We start from the raw sequence: 24,901 nt of genomic DNA on the forward strand, positions 1-24,901 counted from the left end.
ACGTGCCCCTTGGGCTGCTACTGGGACCAAACAGTGGCTAAACCTTACTGTTAGGAGCTACCATGACCTACTGCGCGGTCAGCACCTGAGGCTGAACTTCTGCAAGGCCCCGAGAATGTTCTCCCGGGTGACGACGTCCTCGTCTTCCTCCTTCAGCCTTTCCTCCAGCATCCGCAGCACCCTTGTGGTCTGGGCCAGGTAGAGACGACCTAGTGATATAACCAGAGACGCACAAGCAGAAGAATTGATCTTGTGCTAAGTTCATGCTCCAAAACCACTTTCGATGAACACTTCGCACGTAACGTTATATAGAGTTTGGGTAATTTTAGGTTCTAAAAAACTTAAAACATATTTTTTCTGCAAAGTTGGTTTTATCTAATCAACTAATGAAGAAAAAACGACTCCTTTTGTAATCTAAACATAATTAATTCATCACTATGTTTTTGTGGTGAGCTCTTTTATTTACCTGAAATCTTGAACCCAAAAGTCAGATCTACAAGGAGAAAGAGGGTAAGGAATCTGTATGTTATGGGTACCTTAGTCTTTATAACAGAGGCAACCAAGCAGTAATGATTTCTGGCACATTCCTTGCTCCTTCGAGACACACCCGTGGCCTGGGGAAGGAGTTGGGAACCATACCTGGAACCCTACAATAAGTCTTGAGCTACCACTAGCCTGTTGTGACTTGTGTCTTGATACAGATGACATTAATGCATGTACCCTCCCTTGTAAGAACAGACGGAAGAACAAGCAAATGAATGACTGACCCGGCTTTTGGAGTATCATCTAGTCATCATTTGAAAACTCCCTTTATTCACATTTTAAAAAGTTGAAACAAAGTAGAACTTAATGGAAGATAATGGCACCCTGTAAAATCATCTTGAATTCAGCTTTGGTATGTATTATCTTTGGAATTTTCAAATCCTCTTGGTTTAAGAGATTATAGGCTTTAAAAAAAAAAAGAGTTTATTTTTAAGTAATCTCTACACCCAACACAGGGCTCAGACTCACAACCCCAAGATCAAGAGTTACACGCTCCACCGACTGAGCCAGGCCGGAGCCCCTAGAGGTTACACTCCTTTGAAGGAAATGGTGCAGTGCTTATTGGAATCAGCTTTGATTATTTCACTAACCTTATTTTGCAGAAAACTATAGAAAATGCATTACCTGTTATATACTTGAAAGCCAGTGAAATACTATGGTTACGAAACCAGAAAGCTCACAAAATAAAACCAGAAGGCTTATAAAATAAACTCTAAAACCATAAAAATTTGCTCTGACATAAACTAAGCAAAAGGACAACAGCCAATTTGCACAAAACACCTTAGATGCACTAAACGGGAATAAATGGAGGGGACGTAGAGCATCTTTAAGAAACGTGAAGAAGAACGTCAATTTTCAAAGGAATAAAAAGCATTAATAAGACCTAGCTGCTCTCTGGGAGGAAAAGTTGACGCTCTACCTTCCGCCAGGGACGCGAAGGCATTGATGAGCCGGGCCATGTACTGTCGCACCACCTCGCTCTTGGAGTGCAGCAGCTGAAGCACACTCCTCTGTGGGGGAAACACAGCAAAAGAGGAAAATGATGAGGTTAAGGAAAAGTGACAGGTAAACACACGTCCCTTCTCTGGGTCTGCTCTTCCCTTCCTCCATGTCAATTTATTAGAGGTGAAATAAAGGGACTGAAGCCAACGCTTCATCTGGAAATCTCCATTTCCAACTGATTTTTTATGAGAGTTGACAAAAAATAAGTTATTCAGCCTTCTAAATTAAAAGAACGAATTATACGGGCGCCTGGGTGGCTCAATCGGCTAACTGTCCACTTCAGATCAGATCACGATCTCGCAGTTCGTGGGTTCGAGCCCCGTGTTGGGCTCTGTGCTGACAGCTCAGGGCCTGGAGCCTGCTTTGGATTGTGTCTCCTTCTCTCTCTGCCCCTCTCCCCACCCTTCTCAAAAATAAATAAACATTAAAAAAAAAAAAAAAGAACGAGTTATACAGAGCACTTAGACAGTGACTGGCACAAGGGAGGCAATACTGTTGGCTATTGCTGTTGCTAATGTTTTTCCAGGTTAATGAGAGCTCCAACGCACACATCTAATTTTGCTCCCTGCAAACCACAGTAAAACTACAGTGAATGGATTTTTTTTTTAACGTTTATTTATTTTTGAGACAGACAGAGAGCATGAACGGGGGAGGGGCAGAAAGAGAGGGAGACGCAGAATCGGAAGCAGGCTCCAGGCTCTGAGCCATCAGCCCAGAGCCCGACGTGGGGCTCGAACTCACGGACCGTGAGATGGTGACCTGAGCTGAAGTCGGACGCTTAACCGACTGAGCCACCCAGGCGCCCCAGGATTTTTTTTTTTTTTTTTTAAATACGTGAATTCTGAAGGACAGAGAGACAGCACAAGAAATGTAACACAATTTCGGAATCAGGAATGCAGGGCAGTAACAGACTTAGCAGACCCAAGAATGTCAAGTCTCAAAGGCAGCAATGGACAATGAGGAATTACCCAATTTACAGCACTTAACCCTCAAAAGGGAAAAAAATAAAGAAGAATGAATGAAAGCTGTTAGAGCAGGAGCTAGATCCCACTTTGTTGCTCCCACACTACTGTCCTACCGCATACTTCCCCCCATTGGTCTCTTGCAAGGGTAGCACAAAGGGTCTCGGGGGGGGGGGGGCACCTGGCCCAGGTAAGCAGGACTTCTACACCAGAAGGGGGTAAGGGGCAGTGCCTAAATGCAGAAAGAATGCTCAACAGGGAGTACCCTGTCCTCTTCTACCTGAGTCCCGGAACACTGCACCCAGATCCTCACCCTCTAGGTAGAACAGAAGACTCTTCCTAGAAGAAAATGACCAGCCCAAGAGAAAAGAACCAGAGATCCTAAAATCAGAGGTTCCTAATAGAGAGCCCACCTGGCTCACCCTCCAGTGGAGCACTGCATCTACAGGTCCTACCCTCGCATTCACAACTTCCAATCGGCTTTCACTCCCCCCACTCAAAACATTATGAGTTAAACAAGGTCTATCAGAAACTCAAGATAAGTTTCCAATATGGGCGATAGATAAGGTCGAAACAAATGGGCGAACAACCTGAAGGAAACGAGACGGTGAAGGGAGAAGAAAACTAGAAATAAGCGCAAATGTGTCACTAATGCCCTCAGAGATACAAGAAGTTGTATTATGTCCACGAAAAAAAACCAGAATGTCACAAAAAGGGAGAATGAAAAACTCAACTAAAAGGTTAGAAAATAAAGATGAGGAGATCTCCCGGAAAGTAAAGCAAAAAGAAAAATATGGAAAACATGAGACACAAGAGAAAATTAGAGAAGCAGTTCAAGAGGTGCCACATTCAGAAAAAGAACAGAGAAAACAGAGAGAGGAAAACCTAAGGCATCTTTCATTAGAGGATACATTATTTTTTTATATATACAACCAAGAAAGAAAAGCAGCCAATTAAACTACAACAGGCCATCAAGTATTAGATACATTCCAATTTCCCAGATGCTAACATGGGGGGAAAATGCATCTCAGATTCAATGAAATAAGATAGTTTCAGAAAGATCCAACTGAATTTACTCTTTGCATTTGAGTTTATAAAGTCACAACAATGTATTTTTCAACTGCTTCATGTCTGATAAGTTGGTTGCAATGCCATTATAAATATAAGCAGAAGTAAAAAGGGGCACGTGGGTGGCTCAATCAGTTAAGCGTCCAGTGTCGGACTTGAGCGCAGGTCATGATCTCGCGGTTTGTGAGTTCGAGCCCCGCTCTGGGCTCTGCAGTGGCAGCTCGGAGCCTGGAGCCTGCTTTGGATTCTGTGTCTCTCTCTCTCTCTGCCCCTCCCCCACTGGCACGCGCGCTCTCTCTCTCAAAAGGGAGTAAATAAACATTAAAAAAAATTTTTTTAAAGAAATAAAAATAAAAGAAAATAAGTCACGAATCTGAGAGACGATTTTTAAACTTAACATAACTCTTTCATGGGAGCAGTAAGAAAACTACATTCAAAGAATAAACTGGCAACTCAGAATTCTCAAACGCTACCGCCTGTGTGCACAACAGGCACAACTAACATGATTAGTTTCTGCAGGGTGCCGTCTCATCGGCGAGCCTAAGGGGTATCGATATTCCACTCAGCGCACACGCTGTGAGCTTAACAATAGGAAGATAAAGTATTTACGTCATTTTGGATAAACATTCAGTGGGACAATGAAATGCGGCGTCTTTATATATGCCATGTTCAAGAGCTCGTTCCTCCTCCTGTCCAGCGAAGCCTGGTGCTGGCAACAGGTAAGGGGGTGAGGAGTGGGGAGGGGAACCGCCATGCCTTGGCTACTCTGTGCTGGGCACCGGGTCAAGTACTTCCCACACGTGACCAAATGCAATCATCCTCCCAACCTCACAAGGCAGGTGAGGCTCTTTCTCAGAGGTGGTTAAGAGTAATGTACTTAAGCTAATCTGGCTCAGAGGCAGCAGGGCAGAAGTTTGAAACCAGTTAATCTCATTCTGAATCCCATACTTTCCCCACCGCATCGTCAGACCTATCTGGTCCGAAGCTATATACAAACATAGTGTTAACACATTTCAAGTCGGGCCCAGATGAAAACAACTGGGTTGGCTTACCCGCCTTGCCGGCCGTAAATCATGCTGGGCTTGCGGGACTCACGGTTACTCGGCAGGGTCAGGAAAAGAGTTGGGATTTGGGGAAAAGGAAAAACGACAGGCAAGAGCTCCAGAGTTGAATCAGGCAGTTCAACCTGTTTAGGACTCTACCAGAGGTGAAAAGTGGGCCAATGTGTGGGGTGAATAGCAGATCTCACCAGCTAACAGGAGCTCAAGGCTGACATACAGTCACTAGACTGAAAATCTCATAAAAAGTAAAGCCTCCTCCTTTTGCTAAGATCATCCCCTCGAAATAAAGGCCCTGGCTGGGCTCTGGCCCTCCTCTTGCAGACCTGGCCGTGGCCGTGACAGTCCAGGAGGTCGTTGCCAATGTAGGCTTCCAGAACGGTCTCCCTCTGCTCTCCAGGATGGGATGTGGTCAAGCGCTAGAATAAAGAAAAAGAAAAGTAACAGATCTAAGTCTTAATATGGAGAAAATGTTCCCATAGCGGGCATCTTTTAAATGGCAGTACCGGTAACCACACATTTAACCAAAGTAAATAATATCCGGGTGGGGAGGGTTAGTTACCCAGCCAACCAGTCAACTAACGAGTTACAATGTCGTATTTCCTCATGGGTGACGTAGGTGTCAACCTGCACGTGGAATCTCCAGAGAAGTGAAGTGGTAAGATGCCCGGACTGCAAGTGTACAGATAAGGAGAGCTCACCAATATCTAGAGAGGGTTTTGCCAGGAAGGGCCTCAAGAGCTGGCCCATAAAGGATGAGCAGACCATTAGCCACCACACGGGAATGTGAGCATGGCGGATGGGGGAGGAAGTGTGGTAAAGGTCAGGGAGGCGTGAAAATGCAGGGTGCAGGTGAGTGGAGCTCAGTGATGGGGGTGGACAAAGGGCAGGTGGAAGAGGGCTTGGAGCAAATGTGTTGCCAACAAATTAGACTTTCTACTATACAGACCGCTGCAGCAATATTGTGTGCGTGTGCGTGTGCGTAGGGTGTAGATGCGTAGAATTTTGTATATCTTGAGAGCCATAAGTCTCGGGTTAAGGAGGAATTTACTTCATGTCCATAGGGCTAGAAAAAAAAATGTTGTGGGGCACCTGGGTGGCTCAGTCAGTTAAGCCTCTGACTTCGACTCGGGTCATGATTTTGCGGTTTGTGAGTTCGAGCCCCTGCGTCGGGCTCTGGGCTGACAGCTCAGAGCCTGGAGCCTGCTTCGGATTCTGTGTCTCCCTCTCTCTCTGCCCCTCCCCCGCTCACACTGCGTCTCTCTCTCTCTCTCTGCCCCTCCCCCGCTCACACTGCGTCTCTCTCTCTCTCTCTCTCTCTCTCTCAAAAATAAATAAACATTAAAAAGAAAGAAAGAAAGAAGGAAAGAAAATGTCATGTGTGCAATGTGTGTGCGTGTGCACATATGGGTGTGTACAGGTATGGATTACAACACGAGAACATCACATAACTAAAGTGAGCAAATGTCCTTGCTTTTCCAGGAAAATCCTCCTAACAATCCCTGAGACTGCAGGCCTTACTTCTGGCCAAGGAGGCACTGGGTGTGTAAAGGACCACATGGTGAGAAGACAAGAGCGGCAGATCCCCCCAGAACCGAAAGGTGGAGGCCTCCGGAGGCAGGTGTCGCTGACAGGCTGGACCCACTGTGGCCAAGCAGGAGGCCCTGAGGGGAGAGGGCACTCTGTTAAAGGAGGGTGTGCCAAGAGTGTCACATGCGGGGCTGCTGGGCTGGAGTGGGACACAGACAAAATCATAAGACACAGGTTTACTTTTCCTGACTATTCTGTGACAATGTCATTCATTCAGCCAAGGACTACCCTGTCTCACCAAGAGCCCAGCAGCACGAACTGTGAGGACGTGCCGGGCAGACAATCTAGCACCAAGGAAAGGGCTTGCTGACTTGAGCAGAGAGAGGCGACATCTGGGGCAGGGATGGCCCCCCGAGATTACTCCCGCTGCCCACCTCGTCCGCTGAGGCAGGCATCACCACCGATCGCAGGACTCTTCCCGCTGAGTCTAGAGTCATCCTCAGAGCATGCCTCGAGACCACATTCCAGGAAGCACCACCAACCATCAGAAGAGCAAGTGAGGCGGCCTTTTTCCACCCAGAGACAGGGAAATTGCTCAAAGGCATTTTGATGGCAACATAACCTGAGATTCAGGGATCCATGAGGAGTCTGACACGATTACAGGATAAGTTAGAACGGATCATTTAAAGAGCCAACCAGCACTGGCCTAGACCTGTAGTTCTCAAAGTGTCATCTTGGGAACCCTACGGGTCCTCAAAGCCCTTTCAGGGAGCCTACAAGGTCATGATTGTTTTCATAATACTAACATACGGTTTATCTTTTTCATAGTAAATGTCTCAGAGGCTGTATGAAGGGTGACACTGTGACAAATCGAATGGGGGAGCAGATGTAAGAATCCAGCTGTCCTCCATCAGACCGGACGTTAAAGAAATTTGCAAAAATGTATAAGGATGCTGCTTTTCCTATTAATTTTTTTGCTCGGAAAATCGTTTTTTATAAAAAAAAAGTGTCATTTATGTTATGTTCTGGGTTCATTGTTCATCTTAAATGGATTAATATTTAACATTTTCTCAGTTTCATTTCTAATATTACAAACGTTTGTAGATAAATTTCACATAAACTGAAGGCTTTCAGGTCCTCAGTAATTTCTGAGAGTGTAAAGAGGTCTGAGACCAAAAAGCCCGAACCACTGGCTTAACTGGGACCAGTGTGAAGACTGGGCTTTGCTTCCCTTAAAGACTGGTTCATCAGCGTCCACCCTTGCTGTCTGCTCCAATGGCCACGCGGCAACGCCTGAACGCAGAAGTCTTGGTGAAGCTGTCACGTCAGAATGACTCTGGGCACTCACACGCCGACCGCGCTGGCCAGGAGTGTGGCTCCAGACCAGGCGACAGGGGCAGTCTTGAAACTGCATATTTTGGGGGCTCTCTCTCTCTCTCAAAATAAACAAATAAACATTAAAAAGAAAGGAAGGAAGGAAGGAAGGAAGGAAGAAAGAAAAAGAAAGAAAGGAAGGAAGGAAGGAAGAAAAAGAAAGAAAGAAAGAAAGAAAGAAAGAAAGAAAAGAAAGAAAGAAAGAAAGAAAGAAAGAAAGAAAGAAAGAAAGAAAAAGAAAGAAAGAAAGAAACTGCCTATGTGAAATGACCGAGGGAAGGCAATGGCAACTGTGATGTCAACACGGGGGTTTTACAAAGAGGCAAGGCGATCCTGAGAGGTTGCTGGTGCCAGCAGGCAGCGTGAAGACAGATTTTTAGTAGCTGGGTTACAAGATACACCTGAGCTAGCCAGCCAAGAAAACCAGCATGGCCTTTTTCTCCCTTAAGGTACGTACCCAGCGCAGAGCCTGCAACAAGAAGGCTTTCAAGCGGTCACTCCCCCAAATCAAATCCTTCTTCAGTTTCTCATAATCCAAGGAGGGCAGCAATGGGACATCCTTCAGCTTCCCACTGGGCAACACAAGTTCAAAGAGAAAGAAAAGGGCAAAAGGGCATGTTCATTATACCTCCTGAGTACCGGGACCCCCGTCTCGAGCTGCACAGGCTAGCGGCGGCCCGGCTGTTTTCTGTGCTCCCGGAACTAGGTCCAGGCTTCCACAGAGAGGGCTGGTTCTAGGCTCCCCACCACCCCCGGCGTCAACTAGCCCGGCTCTGTCTCTCCTGTGGTACGTACTGGGGTTTTGTTTAACATCTTCCCCAAAACGAGGAGTCCCTGCCTAACCAGGTTTAGAAACCACTGCATTCCCGTTAGGCCCGGGCTCCATCCGACAGGGATGAAATCTCCTCGGAGGCCCCAGCACTTGCTGCAGCGCTCAACGTCCTCCTTAGAACCTGGAGCAAAGCCCAAAAACTATTAGCGTCAGCAGGGCCGAGCGTTCTTCCTAAAAACCCGAGGTCACTGTGCCTCTCGAACCCGAGGAACCTAGCCGGGGGAAGGACAGACCGGGTTCAGAAACACCCGTGAAGACTCATGGTTGACCCCTGAGCAGGCGCAGGGGTGTGCCAGGAGGTAGCGCGGGTTCCCGCCTGTGACACGGGCAGCAAGCAGGACAGTTGGCAGACCCTGGCCGAGAGGACTCCAGGCAAGCCCCGGGGGGAAGCCAGGTTTCCCAGGGTCTTGCCAGTCTGCCTGGCTGAACAGGAGGGGACCGGACAGAGGGGAGAGCGAGTGACAAGGCAGCGAGGCCTATGGTCTGGTTTACGGGACTGGAGCAACGTTCACCTCCTCGCTTTCATGTCATACTCGTCATAGAGGCCACCACCGGGGGCCTGGGGATTCGACTCCCTGGGGATTCGTAAGTAGTTCATCGTAAAACAAGTAAAAACCAAAAGCGAAACAAAAATATGGTTCTCCCGATCCCGCGCACGGAACATTAATACTATTATCAACACTAACTGCACAACACCGACGGGGGGCTCAGGAGGACTTGGGTGAAAAGACGCAAAAATGAAGAGTTCTTTTTGCTTTTCACTGAAGTGTAACGGGGACACGTTATATTAGCTGCAGGCAAACAGCATGATGACCCGCACTGAGTCTCTCCGCCCTCTGTCACCATACCAAGTTCCCACGCCTTTTCTTGTGATGAGAACTTTGAAGTTACTTTCTTAGCAACTTGTAAATTGGCAATACAATATTATTGACTATAGTTCCCGTGCCGTCCATTACATCCCAGGACTTTTTATTTTGTAAGTGGAAGTCCGTACCTCTCGGTCTCCTTCACCTATCTCACTCGTTTCCTTAGTTTGGAAGGGTGGGACAGAAACTGAGGGAATACCTCTGGGAGGCAGTGTTCAGGATCCTGTCAGTTTTCTTCATGCTCTACCGACTGAGCCAGTCGGGCACCCCTACCTGCTAGTTTAAAAAAAAAAAAACAACTTTTTTTTTTAATGTTTATTTATTATTGAGAGACAGAGCATGAGCAGGGGAGGGGCAGAGAGAGGAGGAGACACAGAATCCAAAGCGGGCTCCAAGCTGTCAGCACAGACCCTGATGCGGGGTTCGAACTCACAAACCGCGAGATGATGACCTGAGCCGAAGTCGGACGCTTAACCGACTGAGCCACCCAGGTGGCCCCGTGCTAGTTTTTTTTAATGTAAAATTTTAAAAGCCAAAATGAAATCCTCTTCAAGGGCCCAGGGAAAAAGGCCAGAAAACAGGGCCACAAATGAGATCTCAGTAAACACCCCTGGGAGGAGCGTGTCCTATTTTGTACATCAAACAGTTGAGCCACGCACATGTTCACACTATTTTGACACTTATTTTCCTGAGGCAGATACTACTGTGTTTGAAAATGAACACAGACTACTTTAAAAATTTCGATGACAAATGACTGGCCAGTATTCTTCAAAAGTGTCAAGGCCACGAAAGACAGAGACTAAGGAATGATTTCCAGTAAAGGAATCAGACACGACAACCACATCAACATATGATCCTGGACTGAATGCTGGACCAGACAGAGGACGTAACGGAACAACGGGTAAAACGTGAGCGAAGCCTGCAGATTAGATGGTATGGTACCAGCGTTAATTTTCTGATTTTGATAACTGCCCTGGGCTTGTGTCAAATATTAACATGGGGAATCCGGGTGAAGGGTATAGGAGAATTCTTTGTACGATATCTGTAGCTCTTGAAATTATTTCAAAATGAAAAAAAGATTTTTTAATTTGAAGTTTAAACCAGGACTTGTTCTAGACAAAAAAGTCCCATCTGTCAAGCCAAGTCTGAAATTGTCCTATAGCTGGGGTACTTCCTATGGCTGGAAATAGCACTTCCCTGTCACATGCGGGCCACAGTTACTCGCCCATCACGTCAATATTACCGGCTGAATTTGTTGCCAACCAAGTTGCTGAGAAACCCCACATTTCTGCAGTCCAGCCACTCTCCCACTGTCCAAGAAAACTGTGTCCTACCTTCTCCTTTGTCCTCTTAAGCCCCTCCACCAACTACCCCCCTTTACTCTCTGCAGGTGACCTTGCTTCTCATACCGTTGGGAATAACATTAACAAACACCCAAGGAGTTTATTAAATCCCCAGCATTGTACTAAGTGCTTTATACATATTAACTCATTTTTATCCTCACAATAATCCTATAATAAAGTTACTTTTGGGGCGCCTGGGTGGCTTGGTCGGTTAAGCGTCTGACTTCGGCGCAGGTCATGATCTCACAGTCCGTGAGTTCGAGCCCCGCGTCGGGCTCTGTGCTGACAGCTCAGAGCCTGGAGCCTGTTTCAGATTCTGTGTCTCCCTCTCTCTCTGCCCTTCCCCTGTTCATGCTCTGTCTCTCTCTGTCTCAAAAATAAATAAACGTTAAAAAAAAATTTTTTTTAAAAAAGAAAGTTATTATTAGTGTCATTTTACAAGTGAGGAGACTGAGGCACGGGGAAGTTACATAAGTGGTCCAAGGTCACAGAGCCAGTAGCAGAGGTGGGATTTTAGCCCCGGCAGTCTGTGCTCATAAGCATGACATTATACAGCCACCACCTGAAGGGAACAAAGTGCAGGGTCAGTGTCAGACTCAGGCAGGACTGAGGGAGGAGGCAGGCTGTGTCTCTCTCAGGTGTCTGAGTCATCTGACTGTATCCCCCGAACTCCCATAACGAGGGGGGCTCAGGGGGCCAACAGAAGCCACTCTACTCCTCGCGCCTTTGCTAAAGGTTCTCAACTTCCTTGTTACTGCGACATACATGCCCGGTGAAGCTCCCTTGCATCCGACCCCCACACGGGTGACAACCTAACTGATGTGGGTAGGAATGCTCAGGCCTAGACAAAGCTAATCCTGTGGCTCTGGTCATAGTGTGAGCCGGCAGAGATCGTGAAATTCAGACATTGCACCACTCTGCTGACTGCCCTATGACAGAAGATTCTATACAATATCATGGGAACAGTTCAATGAATTTTTCCATTTGATGCTACCTCTCCAAAATAAGTAGAATTAATACTAAAAAATACCTCTAGTTTAATAATCTTGCTTATAATTACTGGCACTTCCTTTAATATCCAGCTAGACTGGAGGTCTAGCTAATCAAAGGCACTCCTCTAAGCTAGGCTGTTAAGATGAATGTTTACTAAAGTGACTTTGAATTCTAGTTTTACCCAGGGCTGTTCTCCATAATAACAGCTCCTAAGGGCAATGACTTACCCTGGTGCCAAGGAGGCTCTTAACATGGTTGAAGCCTGGGGGTGGGGTGTGGAAACAAAAGAAGAGAGGCTGTGTTAAACAGGGAGAGCAATGCATTAATCCTAAATCGCTTTACTCACATAAAATCAACAGATTTGCAAAGTTTTTGATCCCTCAGGATTCTCCGGCCATAATCATACATGATTTAAAAATTAGCCCAAACCGAAGTTAAGCAACACACTACTGATGTATTTCCCAAGCCGCCTACAACCCTTGGTTCATTGTGGCTCTGCTCCAAGGAATACTCCATAAAAACATGAGTGGGTCCCCCCGGACCAAATTCAAGAGGCACTTAAAGCTGCCTAGTCAGATATCATAGAGAACAAAAGCAATGAAAGTCATTTTATTATCCTGATTTTTTCTTTACTAAGGTTTTCTCTTTGAGTATAAAAATAACATGCACTTTGTACCAAGTCAAACACTATAGAGGTGTTTATAGAAAAATCCCCCTCCCACTCCATTCCCCTTTCGTCTTACTTATAGGCCAGATCACTGCCTACTTTATGGACATTCAACATTGTTCCATTCATTGCTTGTTTTGTTTTGTTTTTGCCACTACAAACAATGCTGTATTAAACATGTACTGAAACAGACTTGAGAAACAAAAAACCAAATGCTGTGTGTGGCGTTTACTTGGACCAACTCAAACCAACTGTAAAAAAACATTTTGAGCAAATAAGGGAAATATGAATATGGACTCACTGGTACTGTGTGATACTGAAGAATTAGTGCCAATTGTATTTGGCATCATAATTATGTTTGGTTTTTGTTTTGTGAAGCCCTTAGCCGTTGGATATATACATTGAATTATTTGCAGGTAAAGTGACATAACGTTTGGACTAGGTTTTTTTTGTTTTGTTTTTTTAGTGTTTATTTTTGAGAGAGAGAGAGAGAGAGAGAGAGAGAGAGTCAGAGCGTGAGACGGGGAGTGGCCGAAAGACAGAGACACAAAATCCGAAGCAGGCTCAAAGCACAGAGCCCAATGAGGGGCTTGAACCTATGAACTGTGAGATCATGACCTGAACCAAAGTCGGACGCTCAACCAACTGAGCCACCCAGGCACCCCTGGACTAGGTTTTAAGGAACTCCAGGAAAAAAAGTAGAGGAGAAGACAAGAAATCTCAGCCCTCCATAGAGCCATTCTCGAAGGGGCAGGTGGTGGCACTCAATCCTCTGTGTCACAACAGCTCTCAAATGGTCATTATCCACACTTAGCACACTGAACTGTGACAATTTTACAACTATTTCTGTGCCTTTCTCCTTCAGTAGACATGGAGTTCTGTAACCCTCAATATATGTACCCAGCACCTGCTACAGTGCCTGGACGTACAGAGTCACGTGATCAAATTTGTTGAATGAATGAATGAACGAAGACTGATATCCCCAAATGGGCTCTCCAGAAACCTTGACTAATTTAATAAATTTAATAAACTGGCCCTGGCTGAGGACTCCAGTCTCTACTGCTTCTACTGTGTAGTATTTACAGGCCACACGGATTCCCATCTTGGAGACAGCAAACCTCATTTTTAAATGGCTCATGACCATGTTTTATATTTTTTAACCCTTGACTTTTTTTGGTAATTAACGGAAATGCCTATTTCTGTTATTGGCTTAAATAGCAAGTAGCTCAGAAAATAAGTTTGAAATGTCATCTAAATTACTCATCTAACACATTAAGAAGACTAAGAAGCCAAAATAGTGAGTCAAATAAGGGCATAACCATGTTAAAATATCAGGCTAAGGTATACACAAAATAAAGATATTTTTAAATTAATGTTGTCGACTAATCATATATCCACAAATAAAATTCATGAACACCACCCCTTTCTTCAGTTAAGAAAATGTTTTCTATCATTTATTTTAAAAAGATTTTAAGTAATCTCTACACCCCACATGGGACTCAAACAAACAACCCTGAGATCAAGCGTCACATGCTTTTCTGACTGAGCCAGCTAGACACCCCCTTTCTATCTTTTAAAACAGCGCTTCTCTTTTGCTAAACTCTGTAGCATTCTATTTGGCCTGCGAAGAAATTAATTGAAAAACACTAATAACTAAAAAGGCAGTGTGTCAAACATTACTGAGATTTTATTATCCAATCAAGTAAAAACAAAAAACAAAAAAACCCCGAAAAGATGAGCTGGGGGAAGAAAGGCCCTGCATGCTCTTAATGAGAGAGGACTTTGTGCTATTTCATTCATTCAGCGAGTCCTTACTGATTCCCTCCCACCTGCTGGGCTTGGTGAGGCACAGAGATACCCCAGTGAAAAAAGCAAAGCCCCCTTCTCAGAGAGCTTACAATCCAACGGGGAGAGTCAATGATCAATAATTCTCAGTGCCTTATTGGCAAGTGGTGGCAGTAACGGCCCCATTGGATGTGGACCCCCAGGAGAGCACACAGAAAGAGCACTGCTCCCCCTTCCTTTCTGCCTATCCATGCAGACCCTCCCCCCCCCTCCCCCCACACACACAAGGCTGGCAGAGCTGGGAAGTACTGAGCTCCGTTTTAAGTTAGGAGGTTGGTATTGACCTTAACAGTGATGCCTGAGGATAAACTTGCCCAGCGAATGGAGAACTCACAATAGGATATATCTATCTCTATATAGATATATATATCTACCTATATAGATCTATCTATATATAGCTGCTGCTTCCTACCCGCTGTACGGAGGCATTAATAGTAACACTCAAGCACCAAAGGGGCTGTGCTCCAATCTTCTGACCAAACTTTACTTTGGACTAGATTTCTAAAAGTCATTGCCACCAACCGTGGGTGCCGCTCTGTGTGTAGCCAGTGTGGACGGCAAAGAATAACTCAGGAGGAGAAAGACGGGAGAAGCTCCAGGGTCATCAGTCACAGTCGGAATAATAATAATTTCCCTCACGAGCTAACAATGGATTGTGGACATCGATGGACAAGCGCCAGAATGGATCCCCTTGCCGAGGAGTTGCCAAAGAGGCCCTGATGCGGCCCCACTGGGCACTGTGTGATTTCCAGACCTTCTGTTGGGAGCTTCCGGAAAGGCCTCTGTGGGCGGGGGGGGCACCAGAGGGAAGCCATGTGCTCCACGGCAGACAGGTGAATGGACAGGGGGTGGTCTCCCATCTGAGGAAGCACAGTATGAACCCTTCAAAGTGCAGGTGTAAGCCCGCAGAACGAATATCCTGACCCGTCAATTCTTCACTGGGCACCTACATTGTGCCAGGCTCAGGGCAAGGCTCTCGGGACCCCCTGAATATGCGAGAAAGGAATTTCTGCCCACGCAGAGATAACACGGCAGCATCATGCCTCCATCGCTGCTCCGCTGCAGGTGAAGCACCTGCGCCCGGGCCTCTCAGCTGTGACTGCTCTCGAAGCCAGGGGTCACGGGGTGGGGGCGAGGACGTACAACAGCAGGATGAGGAGCTCTGCCAGGACATGTGACGTCAGACAGTGTTTCGAGAACGCGGTATGAGGTGTAACGTGACAAAGCGTCCCTTGGTCAAAAGCGTCTGCAGACGTGCCGGCCGGACTCTTCAAGGGTCTTCAGCGTCTCAGAACACAGCACGTCTCAAACTTAATACATCAGCGGTTGGCTCTGGGGACGGGGAAAGGCTGTGGGATTAGTGCTTCTAGGCACTTGCTCTGGAAAAGGCTGTTCCACAGGCAGGCGCGTGCAGCCCCGGAGGGTGGGAGAGAAGGGGCCGTGGCTTGAAGCCCACAGCAGCCGCCGAGCCCTGACTTCGTGGAAGGCACCGTTCGGGGCTGGAAACCTAAGGCCAGGCCCACTTGCCCCCAGCCTCCCTCCCGGGCCCCGGGACAACAGCCGGACAGCTGGACAGCTGAACGGTGAAGGCGGGCCCCTCTGGCGAGCGGCCTCAGGGAGAGGTGACCTGGAAGAGGTCAAACAACCACAGTGGGAGGCATGAGGAAACGCCTTAGCCACGGGACAGAAGAGGCCACAGGAGGCGGGAGGCCGCCACAACCAGCTGTGGAACAGGAAGGGGTGCTTGCACAACACGGGACTGCAGGGGGAAACGCAGGAGGGGAGGCTGAGCTGGAACACAGTGCCCATTTGGGAATGGCGCTAGGTATGTAAGTGGAGTGGGAGTGCCCCAGTTCCTGAAAGTGCCAGTCACGTCCTCCAAAACTTCTCGGGCAGGAGCCTCTCCGGGCCACTGAGGGCCTCATACTTGGCCCTGCCTCAGCACCCTGTGGCCTGTGGGCATCTGAGATGGGGGGGGGGGGGTGGCTAGGCAAGGTGCACGGCAACATGCCCCCGTGGGGAGGTGTCGGGGACGGTGCTGGGGCCTCTTGGGCTTTCTGTGAGCAGAGCTGAGCATGGAGAGGGATGGGCCTTAGGCCACAGAAGGCTGTGCACCCCACGCTGAGCACTTGGGACCTGGGTCAATGACAGGTATTAAGCAAGACAGTAACATGATCGATGACTGGATGTACCTAAATCCTTCCTGAAACTTGAGGGCATAAATAAATAAAACACAAGCAGAAAGGTCACCCCTGCACTTGTGTGGAGTATCAGCCAGGCGAGAGCTCAGAGACTGAGACCGGTTAGGAAATGTTGCTTTAGCCAGGACAGAAAGAGGAAGAGCCTCAACAAACCCAAATCAACAAAGAGGTGGGGCAGGAGGGAGGAAGCCACTCAGATCCCAAGGACAGCCTGAACATGGGGCAAAAGAGAGGGAAGAGGTTTCAATGATTCCCAGGTGTTCTCTGGAGTGTCATTCACCGAGACAGGAAGCACAGGAGGGGAGACCACCTGTTTGGAGGAAAGGACGAGCCTGCTTTTGGACACGGAAATGATGTGCTGGTCACACATTCACAGAGAAAAGGCTCGTGAGTCCGGGTCTGGAAGTCAGAAGAAAAATCTGAGCTAACGGTACATTCTCTGCCAATCACGGTCCCAGCAAGTGGCTGAGATCAAAGGTGGTCCATCCTCACATCCAGGGTCAGTTCAGGTACATGATGGGCACTGGGCACGAGGCGTGGCAGGGAGAGGTGAGCGAGGACGGCAACTCCTCCTCAAGACAGTGAGCACTGGACCCGGAAAGCCTGCCTCGAGACGCAGTGGCGACGCCGACAAAGGGCAGGCATCTCGCCAAGACTTCAGAAAGCTATGGAATGGAGAACGTAAGGGCTGAAGGTGCTGAACTTCAAGCCAGAGCCATGGTCCACACGACAGGAAGCTGTAGGAAGTATCCTCCTCAGCAGAAGCATGCCACGGCAACGTTTCCTGAGCAACTGCACGAGGCCACCCCGAGAAAGGGTCGCCGCCACGTCCCGGCGCCTTGCAGGGTTTTAGTGCGAAGAAAGATGGCTGATTTTGAAGTAAATGCTTTCTAAGATTCACGTGTGTGGGGTCTTGAATAGATAGAATGCAATCACACCTGGTGGTATTTCAACTTATTCTCCCAATGCGGTTTCCTTGGGAGTTTTGAAAAAAGGGTTCATTCCCAAGTGGGCCGTTTTTCCAAATAAGGACACATTCAAAGGGAAACCTCCCCAGCCAACGAACCCCAAAACGCACAGGTACCACTAGGAGGGGCTTGGGATTCGCTCACGGGGCTACGCCCCGGACTCTGTATCATGGTCAGCTCATCCCCAGCCCCACTCTTGCCCTGGGCTGGACGCTGCCTCTCCCGCATCAGCCCCGGTGCTCCTTTCCTGGGGTGTCTCTGCATTCGTGCCTGCCCGGCACACACAGAGGAGTTAAGGACAGAGACAAACCACGGCGCTTTCCCAGGCTGTTCTGTGCCATACAAAGGTGTGTGCTGCCTCACTACTGGAAGCAGCGAAAAACGGAAAAGCCCCTTTGAGGTTTAGTAGAGGAACGGTCAAATGTATCGTTAAAACTCTAAAAGATAAGGAAAAGATGAGTAAACCCAGAAGGACGCAGAAAATTCTTTAAAATGTACCAAGTTCAAAGAGACAGTTGCAGAGTGAACTGTATAATAAACACCTTAATTCTACAGAACTTTTAAAGGTCTGGAAGGAAGAAGAGGAAGCAGTCAACAGGGTTACCTATGGAGGGAGAGGAGATGGGGTGAGTGTGAGGCAGACGTGGGGTTTATGTTTACTTTACTATTAGATTGTTATGTATTTTCCAGTGAACACATTTGTGTATCGGTTGTGCAGTCTTAGAAAACAGGGGCACCTGGGTGGCTAAGTCGGTTAAGCATCCGACTCTTGATTTCAGCTCAGGTCATGATCTCGTGGTTTGAGTTCGAGCCCCGCGTTGGCTCTGTGCTAACAGTGCAGAGCCTGCTTGAGGTTCGCCCTCTCTCTCTCTCTCTCTCTCTCTCTCTCTCTCTCTCTCTCTCTCTCTCTGCCCCTCCCCTGCTCTCTTTCTCTCTCTCAAAAAATAAATACACTAAAAAAGAAAAAAAGAAAACAAAAAATCCCTACCACTTGTGCCCTGAGGGAGAAGCTTCTCTTCTCGCGATTATCAGATGGCTGAGAATACAGAATCAGATTTATCTTGTATCCCGGCGGATACTCAGCCCCATAGTTTGGAGCGTGAGTTGGTGAGGACTGAAGAATGACGCACCTGGGGTTGGGGTGGCGCCAGGCAATCAAGCTAGAAGAGGTCACCTGGGAGAGTTCTCTTTCCAAAAAATCAATCCCGTCATTATCAGTCCTGGGAACATCTGGATTTGACCACCAGCTCCGCTAATGTGAGTGGAGGTTCAGACACAGTTCTCTGGGCATGAACTAGGGCCACTCTCGGCATCTCCTCTGCAGGGTCCTGCACCAGCATAATCCCCCTGCTGCAGGGCTGACTTCCTGGATTGGTGGGTTTAGGAGTGGACTGGGCATGCACCGCCCAGCTCCCTGCTTCCCCAGAGGGAATAAGCCTCCCCCACCCCCCCCACCCCCCCCCCACCCCCCTGCCCCGGGAGCAGAGGTCAGTCCTGCAGGTCCCCGCCGCCTGTGGTGCTGGTGGAGGAGAGGGGCTTGGCCAGAGCTGGACGTGACTGGGTAGTCACATTTCTTGAATTCCAGGATTTAAACGCAGGACGCCCATCTGTCTACAAATAAAATCCACATTCTCCCGTATAAGCTTCATCAGAGTTGACGGCAATATTGTCAGCTCCTCTTTCCTTTGTTCTTTTGTCCCACTTTTCAAGTGGTTCAGAACTCAGGGGTCAGAAGAGTGTTATTTACTGAGTCCTGAACTTTCAACATCGAGAAAGGTTGCAGAAGGCCAGATTCTTAACAGCCAGATTTAAAAACCAGTATCAAATGTACTAAACTTTATGGATACCAGCAGTGTTCTGATGGGCCCGGCCCAGCTCCTTTACAGAGGACAGTGAATTCAAACACTCAAGGTCGACCGACACTGAGGAGGAGCCGATCGAGGATCACGCTAAAAAGGAAGCTGATTCATGCCTGCCTCTTTATCTTGAAACTGATGTCATTCTGTTCGGACCTAGCATATCCTGGCAAGTAAGAAAGCGACGCTTCTCTTCTCAATCCTACTGTTCGACCACGAGGCACCCCCTCTAAACTGCACCCTCATTTCCTCTCCATCCCTTATAAATCTGATATTATATATGGACTGCAGACATCTTAGTCCACCACTGTTATACTTTTACAACAATGTTCTCCTTTTGCAATGACTCATATCCACTCTTTATCGTCTAGAGAAATCTATGGGAATAATAAAAGACTGTTTGTAGCTTTTATTGTCTGTTCCTAAGTCAGTGACTCAGAGGACAAAAATGGTTAGGAAGTAAGACAAGCAGAGCTCATGATCTCTCCCCTGGTTTCTAAGGCCTGGAACCTCTACCTTAATACAACTATAAGCAGGAAGGACGGTAGCAGTAGTCTGTTGACAAAGAATTAATGTCTCATGGGACAAAGTATCAGCTATGTTGTGCCTCCCTCCCTCTTTTAAACTGCTCCTTATTAACATGATATCCATTTTAAATAAGCCGGATGCATCACTCTGACAACAGAAAATGAAAATATAAGGATACCTGTATGTGTAGATAGGATGGGATTTTACAACACAGACCTGAAAAACACAAAGTATTTGCTGAACTAATAAGTGTAAGGCAGGGAGGAAAGGAATGGCTCTATTAGACACAGATCCTGCTGTGCTAATTACTGCCAGAAAGCCATCATTTTTGGTAAGCTCTGCTCTTAGCTGACTTACAGCTAAGCATACAGGGTACACACAGGGTCAACTCAGCCAGTCCTCAGGGATGTGGCTTGAAGCTCCTCATCCTGGAGGGCCCTAAGGGAAGTAAAATTTTTTAAATGGTTATTTATTTTTGAGAGAGAGAGAGAGAGAGAGAGAGAGAGAGAGAGAGAGAGACTGTGTGTATGTGTGTGTGAGTGGGGGAGGGGTAGAGAGAGAGGGGGGACAGAGGATCTGAAGTGGGCTCTGTGCCGAGAGCAGACAGCTCTACGCGGGGCTCGAACTCATGAACCGTGAGATCATGACCTGAGCTAAAGTTGGACCTTTAACCAGCGGAGCCACCCAGGCGCCCGGGGCAGTTAATTTTCTGAAACTCCGATGTCTCTGCGTGCTTTACTGACATTTAAAAATGGCGGATTCCCCACGCACAAATGGCTGGTTCCCGAAGTTCTCTGCAGGCTACAATCCCCGGGGCCGCATCCTAAAGCACAGACTGTGCAGCTTCCATAACCACGTGCCCATGTGTGGTGCAGCCACCACAACCAACGGCTCTACGAGACTTCTGTGAGCAGCCGGGCGATGGGGTCAAGGACACTTGCTCTCCACCATGTTACTGTGTCCTTTCTGTGAAGATCCACAACAAAGCTGACAGTCTAAAGGGCACAGAGAGCGCATCAGTGGCACTGGAATGGTCTGTTTGGGGAACATGACTCGCGGGGACTCACTTCGCTGCTGGGCTTCCTAGGTTGCGTGTGCAGGCCGTATGTTGTCTTAGATGCAGTGAAATACACAAATATATGCAATAAACATTACACAAGCATCTCTCTTTCCTGCTAAGTATATCATGTAACTGCTCACATGCCCCTGTTGCACGGGCCGCTAGGAAGCTCAGAGCTGGGTGTGTGCCTGCTTCTGCGGCCATACAGCAGCTTCTGTTTTGTACTAGCCATAGCCACGGCTTACTTGTGTTGTCCTACCCTCATTTTCTCTCTCTTTTTTTTTTTATATATATATTTTTAACGTTTTTACTTATTTTTGAGACAGAGAGAGACAGAGCATGAATGGGGGAGGGTCAGAGAGAGAGGGAGACACAGAATCTGAAACAGGCTCCGGGCTCTGAGCGGTCAGCACAGAGCCTGACGCGGGGCTCGAACTCACGGGCCGTGAGATCATGACCTGAGCCGAAGTTGGACGCTCAACCGACCAAGCCACCCAGGCGCCCCCCTCATTTTCTCTTAACCACAATTTCTGCCCCCCTCCCCGCCACCCCGACCCCAGCATTACTGAGATGTAGTTGACATATAATACTGTGTACTTTTAAGATGTACAAAGTGATGAATTGATACATGTATATATTGTGAAATGATCTCCACAACAAGGTTAGTTAACACATCCATCATTTCACATACTTTTTTGTGTGTGGTGAGAACGTTTAAGATCTACTTTCTTAGTAACTTTCCAGTATATAACACTGTTAACTATAGCCACCATGCTATCCATTACATCCCCAGAACTTACTCATCTCATAACCAAAAGTTACACCCTTTGACCAACATCTCCCACCTCCCCCACCCCCTGGCAACCACTACTTTACTTTCTGTTTCTGTGAGTTCTAACCACAATTTATTTCTTTCCAATTTCTCCTATTTGTGTTTTCTCAATACGCTGCTTCAAACCGACTTGAGAATGAGGTAGCTTAGAAATTTTTTCTTAATACTAAAAAATGTCTCTGTTTATGAAGACCCTAATATTAATGTGCAGACCCTTCATCCCCTTAATTAAAAGCTGTGGCTCTTGGCACAAAAACAGACACACAGACCAATGGAATAGAATAGAAACCCCAGAACTAGACCCACAAACGTATGGCCAACTCATCTTTGACAAAGCAGGAAAGAACATCCAATGGAAAAAAAGACAGTCTCTTTAACAAATGGTGCTGGGAGAACTGGACAGCAACATGCAGAAGGTTGAAACTAGACCACTTTCTCACACCATTCACAAAAATAAACTCAAAATGGATAAAGGACCTGAATGTGAGACAGGAAACCATCAAAACCCTAGAGGAGAAAGCAGGAAAAGACCTCTCTGACCTCAGCCATAGCAATCTCTTACTCGACACATCCCCAAAGGCAAGGGAATTAAAAGCAAAAATGAATTACTGGGACCTTGTGAAGATAACAAGCTTCTGCACAGCAAAGGAAACAACCAACAAAACTAAAAGGCAACCAACGGAATGGGAAAAGATATTTGCAAATGACATATCGGACAAAGGGCTAGTATCCAAAATCTATAAAGAGCTCACCAAACTCCACACCCGAAAAACAAAAAACCCAGTGAAGAAATGGGCAGAAAACATGAATAGACACTTCTCTAAAGAAGACATCCGGATGGCCAACAGGCACATGAAAAGATGTTCAACGTCGCTCCTTATCAGGGAAATACAAATCAAAACCACACTCAGATATCACCTCACGCCAGTCAGAGTGGCCAAAATGAACAAATCAGGAGACTATAGATGCTGGAGAGGATGTGGAGAAACGGGAACCCTCTTGCACTGTTGGTGGGAATGCAAATTGGTGCAGCCACTCTGGAAAGCAGTGTGGAGGTTCCTCAGAAAATTAAAAATAGACCTACCCTATGACCCAGCAATAGCACTGCTAGGAATTTACCCAAGGGATACAGGAGTACTGATGCATAGGGGCACTTGTACCCCAATGTTTATAGCAGCACTCTCAACAATAGCCAAGTTATGGAAAGAGCCTAAATGTCCATCAACTGATGAATGGATAAAGAAATTGTGGTTTATATACACAATGGAGTACTACGTGGCAATGAGGAAGAATGAAATATGGCCCTTTGTAGCAACGTGGATGGAACTGGAGAGTGTGATGCTAAGTGAAATAAGCCATATAGAGAAAGACAGATACCATATGGTTTCACTCTTATGTGGATCCTGAGAAACTTAACAGAAACCCATGGGGGAGGGGAAGGAAAAAAAAAAAAAAGAGGTTAGAGTGGGAGAGAGCCAAAGCGTAAGAGACTCTTAAAAACTGAGAACTGAGGGTTGATGGGGGGTGGGAGGGCGGGGAGGGTGGGTGATGGGTATTGAGGAGGTCACCTTTTGGGATGAGCACTGGGTGTTGTATGGAAACCAATTTGACAATAAATTTCATATATTGGGAAAAAAAAAAAAAAAAAAAGCTGTGGCTCTGACCCATGGTGGCAGGGGGGCGGGGGGAGGGGGGTGTGCGGCTCGGGATCTCCTGGTGCTTTCTTCCCAATTGTACAGATCTGGCTCTACCATTCAGCCTGGGGCCCAGGCAATAGGTTGGGGTGAGCCCCAGGAACACGGGTTCGAGACCTTTGAAAACATCCTGAGGAGACATGGGTATACTCATGGTTAAGAACCCCAACTCAACACCATCTGCCTCCAGATGAGCTATATCTTAAGAAGGACACGATATCACCTATGTAATATTTTGCCTTGGGATGCAAACCCCGAATCGAATCGTGAGAAAATATGAAACACAAAAAGAGAAATGTCCTGTTTTTTTAAACAGGGAAACTGACAAAATTGGAAAATGCACAGATTAGGTAAGAGTATCATAAAATATTAAACTTACTGAAGTTGATCCTTGTACATGAGAATACTTCTAGTAAGAAATTAACTCTACACTGAAGTATTTAGGAGTAAAAGGCCATGGTATATGTAATTTATTCTCAAATGGCTCAGAAAGCAGACTGTGTGTGTGTGTGTGTGTGTGTGTGTGTGTGTGTGCCTGTGTGTGTCCGTGTGTGTGTAGACAAAGTAAACGGGTAAAATGCCAACAGTCACCGAATCTGGGTAAAGGGTATACAAGCATCCTTTGTGCTATTTTTGCGATTTTCTCTAAGTTTGTAGTTATTCCAAGGAAAAAGTTAAATGAGAAAAAGAAGAGAGTGCCTGCTTCGACTGTATAGCTTCCAATATGGCAGTAATTTCTTAAAAAAGGAAAGAAGTTTCCTTCCTTTCCTATTGATTTGATAACTGTTACCAGCCCTTGGCACCAAAGGGCTCCAAATGGAAGAGCAGACCGTGCCTCTCTCCCACCACGCCTAGGAGGCCAGCTCCCAGCTGCTCCCTCTTCAAACACAGCCTTCTTTTCCTTCTGGGAGTTTACGGATCCCTGAAGCCAGGTGAAATGCAGATTCCTGAATGTTATTTTCCCTCGCCCTTTCATTTTTTGTTGTTGTTTTTGTTAGGCTAAAGTCTATTAGATCATGATCTGAGCTGAAGTTGGATGCCCAACGACTGAGCCACCCAGGCGCGCCTAGGCTAGTTTTAAATTCGGGGCGCAGACCCGGGGCACAGAGCCTTACCGTCCCAGGCCGCGTGAAGTCCACGCTGTGGGCCAGGCTCTGTCGCATCTGGTTACTGAAGAGGCGGACGCATACGCTCTGCAGGTATTCCGGCGTGATCTGCAAAGAGGACAGGAGGGCGGCTGGTGAGAGGCACGAACCCCCCCCCCCCCCCAGGGACAGCAGGGGACCAGCAATGATCAGAGCTGTCCCTTGCTGGGCTTTCTGGAAGGTACAGAGATGGAATTTTGCATTAACCCAGGGGTTCTTGGGCACTAAAGCCCTGAGCCTGACAGAAAAAAACTGCTAACGTGCTACAGGTATGATCACGGCCTGTCATATTTTAAATTACCTAATTCCAGTAGATGTACTCCCACTGTCACGCAAAAGGAACAGACTTTAAACCGTTTGTGCGGGCGTGTATGAATCCAAGCAATCAAGTCAATCAGGGGGCCAACAGTGTGGTAAAACGAATGCTAGCCTTCAAATCTAAAGATCTGGGCTCAAGTCCCGGACTTGGGAAAACCAGCAGCTCCGCCCCTTGCCTTGTGACCTGTCGAGTGAAATGAACTATGTCTGCCTCTG

General features: G+C 47.1%; 1 protein-coding gene across 6 annotated transcripts in view; it reads right to left on the reverse strand.

Annotated features, from left to right (window-relative positions):
• Positions 1–24,901, reverse strand: part of ARMC9 (armadillo repeat containing 9) — a 152,377-nt gene that overhangs the window by 90,100 nt on the left and 37,376 nt on the right. For 4 of the 6 annotated variants that reach the window (XM_019445604.2, XM_019445605.2, XM_019445602.2 and 1 more), the window contains 6 exons: positions 24,338–24,436; positions 11,799–11,833; positions 7,995–8,109; positions 4,960–5,052; positions 1,463–1,553; positions 86–209 (listed from right to left, as the gene is read on the reverse strand). In XM_019445604.2, the coding sequence (XP_019301149.2) occupies positions 86–209; positions 1,463–1,553; positions 4,960–5,052; positions 7,995–8,109; positions 11,799–11,833; positions 24,338–24,436 (557 nt within the window). Of the gene's footprint in view, positions 1–85; positions 210–1,462; positions 1,554–4,959; positions 5,053–7,994; positions 8,110–11,797; positions 11,834–24,337; positions 24,437–24,901 lie in introns of all 6 variants that reach the window. The other 2 variants (XM_053903802.1, XM_019445603.2) reach the window with 2 other exon arrangements.

The sequence above is a fragment of the Panthera pardus genome, unplaced genomic scaffold (assembly GCF_024362965.1).
Source record: "Panthera pardus isolate Hobbes unplaced genomic scaffold, ASM2436296v1 HiC_scaffold_10, whole genome shotgun sequence".
Lineage (NCBI taxonomy): Eukaryota > Metazoa > Chordata > Mammalia > Carnivora > Felidae > Panthera > Panthera pardus.